A 5,588-nucleotide genomic window follows, 5' to 3' on the forward strand; every position below is an offset into this window, starting at 1 on the left:
GGCCAAGGGTTATGTGAAATCTTAACTGAAACATATCATATAAATCATCAAGACTAGCTTGCTCATTTTTTTTCAAGTCAATAACACTTTAATGAGTAGAACGCATTATAACAGCATCTTTTTATTACATGAATTCAAATACTAGTACACAGCAGACCAATCATGTTCCCTGATATTTAACAATCACATTTAGTCAAAGCCTGTTAGTGCATCCTCAACACTGTAATTCCAAGGGCTTCCTTCGAGTTCCCGTTGCAAAGTCTTGCACAAAGAAGAGGCTAAGCACCAGGAAGAAAGACTGCTGTTAGCAGTGTTATTTCATCATCTTTCTCCTCATCAATAAGCATGCAGTTTCTTCCTTCTATGTACATGGCATTGTCCAATGGGTGCTACACTCTGCCTATGGTACAAAATTTATAAATACAACACACCAATACAAAGTTGAAGCCATTAAAAAGAGTTTAATAACAACTAGGCAATAATTGACTCTAGCTTGCTGATGGAATTTATGAGATTCAGAAATGACACACAAACTCAAACATTACCGTCAATGCTTTGCTTGAGAAGGGGTTGACAGAGGAACTTTTTATGTGCTGCTTAAGGGTTTTCTAAGTTGCTCCAAGTTTACTTTCTGCTATTATCTTTAAATATTGTAAAGCATTGTGGGTGGCATCACTGTGCATAGCCACAGGACACCCCAGAGCCACTGCAGACTATGCTGGGACCGGGCGAGAGTTCAGTGAGACATTGATACTGTCCGTTGGCACTCAGTTTGTCTATATCCAAATATGTTATATTGAAACCTTGTTCCTTGGTGATTTCACTAAGCAGTTAGTTGTAATCTATATTTGGACTATTGAGGAGGCTTCTTTTTAGTAGATTGGTCTTTTCACCTAGAGAATTCTTTAAAGAATGCCAAGTACATCCTAAAGAATATCCTGCTACATTTGCTAAAAAAAAAAAAAAAAAATGTAATTCTCTGGATAAATATTACAGAATTTGTTAAGAAAAAATTCAGCAGCATTTTTCTTGGCTTGTTTTTTTAATGTCCCTTCCTAGTTCCCATAAATGACTCTAGCCTGCAAATTGTTGTATATTCTTTCTTATGAGCAGGTCCTTCCTCCTGGGGAAGGGTTTATTTATTTATTTATTTATTTATTTATTTATTTTTATTGATTATGGTCTCACATAATTGTCCTTATTCCCCCATTCCCATCCCAAACCCCTCCCTAGATATGTCCCCCACGTTGTATATTTAGTAATGATGAATAGCCATGATGAATAGCCAATTCCTGTAATCGACCAATAAGATTAAGCTGATTCATTGATTGCTTGGAAGAGTCAGTCATTATGGGGTCAGATACTGCAAAGGGAATACATACTTTGGCTTTCACAATGTTTATGGCAGCCCCTGAAGCCTATGTTTTGCCAGCTTTTTACTTGTACCTTCACCTGTGCAGGTTATGTCACCAGTGGTTACTCTGAAAGTGAAACTGGTCTCATGGATTTGCGTATCGGATCTTTCACATTCATGCACCGGGAAGTTCTTGGTCTTTAAGCCATATTCATGTAATACCTGAATCGGTGTTTTATCTGGTTTAGCTGTAATCATCTTCCTCAAACAAAAGGTTCCAAGGTCCTCCTGAATTAATTTATTATCTTATTTTGTCATCTGCATATCAAAATTAGAATGCCTGAAATGGTTCAAGGACAATAACTTTAGACATTATCTGGTTTTTCATAAACTAATTAGAAAAAAGGAAATATTATAATTAGGTGAAAAAGTGGTATTGTTAACATAAATTTACTCTATTGCTTTTTCTACATTTTTACGTAAGATCTTAGGATCTAGACTCAGAAAAGCTCATAGCTCTCTGGTTTATTTAGGGGAAAAAAGTATTTTTCTCCATTTTAGATAACAAAAAGTGTTGAAGGATATAAAGATAGGAGCTCCCACTTAAAATGGATGACTACCTCAAGAATAGAAACTAGAGATCTCATACTCAATAGTTGAGAAGTCAGAAATACAGGCGGTAGTTTCTGGGGGAATCAGAGGGGAGAATAATTTAGGAGGTTATTTCTATGCACATGATTTAAATTATGGTTTTATTTATGTCCATTCATATGAACAAGCAATTGCTTTAAGAGTAAAAATTAGACCAGCTTTTAAAACATTATTTTAAAGTAGTATTTGTTTGTAAGTAAGGAAGTATTTATATACTATAATTGGAGGCATGAACCGCTATTTTTCAATGGCATCTCTATAAGCTAATTCTAAATCTTAAAATTGCACCATAGAAATAAATTCATTTTAAAGACCCATTACAAAGGTATTTTTAATTGAAAGGTGACAAAATAACTTAAATCTATAAAATAGTAAGGAGGAGAGAATTTGAAACTTAATTGATAAGATTAGGGCAGAAGGTATAGCAAACATTTTAAGAAAAGGTAGTGAGTATTAATGATACAATTTTGGGTCAAAATTTATAGTAAAGAGAATTGGACCATGTGGTCACCAGATTGCTGACTTAGTAACACAAACATTGAGATAAAATCAGCAATGAATACTGCTATGGTTACTAAATCAATGGTCATTTATTGATTTGTTTTTCATTTTTGTGGCAAAATTCAAGCATGTGTCCTCATTTCACAAATGAGCTAACAAATTCAAAGAAATAAAGTGAGTGGTACTCAAATTAACAATGCTATAATTAGTTATAGACCCTAGGTCCCATCTGTTTGTCTTCATATAAAACTTTCCAACAAACTTTTTTAAAATGAATTATGCAGTATCAAGATTCTTTATGGGTTTTGGCAAAAGGCATTGATTGGACAAATATAGAAATTCACACTTTGATTCTAACCACTGAGAAGAAATTGACTTGTTAAATTTGATACACCAAGTCAAGAGCAAAATCATGAAGAGATGACTGCTGTCTGCTTCTCTCTCTCTTCCTCTCTCTCTAACACATTGTATGCATTTCTTTTTTAATTTTGATTTCTTTATTGATTAAGGTATTACCAACAGGGGCATGAGGGCATGTCTGCTTCTCTTTTAAAATTTTAGCTATTGCCTATATGTTTTATTCTGTGGTTCTTTTAAATATATGGTTATTATTGACATCCCTATAGAAAAAGCTACATTTCTATTATACAATATCAGCATTTTACTTTCATGAGTCAGTAAGATAAAAGTAAGCAAGCAATCAAAAAATTATTCAAACCAATTGCATGGGCCCCTTGTAGAGTTTTTGGCTTCCACTATGTAAATGTAGACGTGTCACTATGTGAATCTTTGCTTCTATACCATTAAACAAAAACTTTGTGTGACTAATACTTGCCTCTTAAACAAATATGAATTTGAAAAGATCCAGAGTAATGTCTTTCCAAGGGCTTAGAGATATATTATTGATACTTTAGAATTGGAAAATATTTGGCAACCCCTAATTACTAATAATTGTAAAACATTTTAAATTGATTGAATGCATTCTTATTTTTAAAAAATATTTTAATTGACTTTTAGAGAGAGAGAGGAAGGTAGAGAAATATCGATGTGAGAATGAGACATCTATCAGCTGCCTCTGGCATGCCCCCTACTGGGGATCAAGCCTGCAACCTGGGCATTTGCCTGGACAGAGAATCAAACCAGTACACAGATGATGCCCAGACAACTGATCTACACTGGCCAGGACTGAACGCATTCATTTTTATTAATATCAAGATTGAACATAATGTCCTATCCTACTGACTTATGGATATCACCATGAGACTAATATAAAAAATATTAAATATCAAATATTTATTTTCTGAAACACTGGGAGAATTTCCTTTCCTTAAACATACTAGTAGTTTCATGATATTAGTGTTATCATCAGTTTTATCCATGAACATTTCCAACGTTGACTTATGCATTGACTTATGACTTATGCATTCTTTGCAGGGAACTATTAATGCATTTTATCTGCATTGGGCCATGGACAATAGGAATAATGTAACTGTGTTTATTCTCCTGGGACTATCTCAAAACAAGAACATTGAAATCCTTTACTTTGTATTGTTTTTACTTTGTTATATTGTTATTTGGGTGGGAAATTTGCTCATCATGATTTCTATCACATGCAGCCCACTGGTTGACCAACCCATGTATTTCTTCCTTAATTGCCTCTCTCTCTCTGACCTTTGCTATACATCAACAGTGGTGCCTAAGCTAATGACTGATTTACTTGCAGAAAGGAAGACCATTTCCTATAATAACTGCATGACACAGCTTTTTATCCTTCACTTCCTTGGAGGCATTGAGATTTTTATCCTCACAGGGATGGCCTATGACCGCTATGTGGCCATCTGCAAGCCCCTGCACTACATCATCATCATGAGCAGGCAAAAGTGTTACAGGATCATCATAGCTTGTTGTACTGGGGCATTTGTCCACTCTGCCAGTCAGTTTCTTCTCATCATCTTTTTACCATTCTGTGGCCCCAATGAGATAGATCACTATTTCTGTGACGTGTATCCTTTGCTGGAATTGGCTTGCACCGACACCTATGGAATTGGTCTCCTGGTAGTTGTTAATTCAGGTCTGATCGCTTTGGTGACTTTCGTGATTTTGATGGCATCTTACTTTATGATATTGTACGCCATCAGGACTTCCCCTGCAGAGGGGCGTGCCAAAGCTCTTTCCACTTGCAGTTCTCACATCACAGTGGTGGTCCTGTTCTTTGTGCCTGCTCTCTTCATTTACATTAGACCAGCCACAACTTTTCCAGAAGATAAAGTGCTTGCCCTTTTCTACACCATCATTGCTCCTATGTTCAACCCTCTAATCTATACACTCAGAAACATGGAGATGAAGAATGCTTTGAGGAAAGTGTGGTGCCAGAAACTATGTTTGACTGGAAGTCAGGTCATCTGAAAGGCACTTTACCTCCTCATTACATACCAGGTTCCAGTGAGACTTGTTTCACTTAAATTTATTAAACCAGGAACTATGCTGTAAGAAAATGACACTGCTGTCATTTTATTAACATTGTAATTTACTATAACATATTTTCTTCTTTATTGATTGATTTGTATTTCTTATTTACATCTTCAAATGATTTGAGTCATCATTTCCTTATTTAAGTTATGGTATGCTTTTTCTTTTATATTTTTTTTCCTTTTGATATCTTTAATTTGCTAACTGGTGAATAAACTTTTGAATCTCCCTGTACTCTGATTCCATGAATAAATCTCCAGATGAACACAAGCAATACTCATATTGATCATCCTAGATCCAGAGGGTCTATACGACTTCGTTACCGTCCCCGCATTCTCATCAAAAAGAAGCATCAGAAATTTAGAATCATTTTTTCCACTTAGCTTATGATTTCCACATTCATTGTAACAATTTAAAAGTAAAAAATTAGTCATGCAGGCACTAAATAATAAAAATGTTATTTATGTAAAAATGGTGGTTATATAAAAATTGGAAGATTTTCTAAAGTGATTTTAATAAAATCATTTTAAAAACCACAAAAAATTTGCTATAAAACTCGTCTTTATGTGGTAATGAAATGGTGGCATTGGTTATAAATAAAATAGCCATATAA

At 34.6% G+C, this 5,588-nt stretch overlaps 1 protein-coding gene and 1 pseudogene across 1 annotated transcript; one reads left to right on the top strand and one right to left on the bottom strand.

The window, feature by feature from the left end:
• Nucleotides 1–530: 530 nt before the first annotated feature.
• LOC118712649 lies at nt 531–1,636 on the bottom strand (annotated as a pseudogene).
• A 2,337-nt stretch (nt 1,637–3,973) lies between these two features.
• On the top strand, nt 3,974–4,912 carry LOC118713070 (olfactory receptor 4P4). The gene has a single exon (XM_036427430.1). It carries the CDS (start codon nt 3,974–3,976, stop codon nt 4,910–4,912), a length of 939 nt encoding a protein of 312 aa, XP_036283323.1.
• The last annotated feature ends 676 nt before the right edge of the window (nt 4,913–5,588 follow it).

This window comes from Pipistrellus kuhlii, unplaced genomic scaffold (genome assembly GCF_014108245.1).
Source record: "Pipistrellus kuhlii isolate mPipKuh1 unplaced genomic scaffold, mPipKuh1.p scaffold_m20_p_9, whole genome shotgun sequence".
Lineage (NCBI taxonomy): Eukaryota > Metazoa > Chordata > Mammalia > Chiroptera > Vespertilionidae > Pipistrellus > Pipistrellus kuhlii.

Bases quoted from the DNA above. Each gene is read 5' to 3' on its own strand.
- LOC118713070 (XM_036427430.1), top strand. From the start codon at position 3,974: ATGGACAATAGGAATAATGTAACTGTGTTTATTCTCCTGGGACTATCT.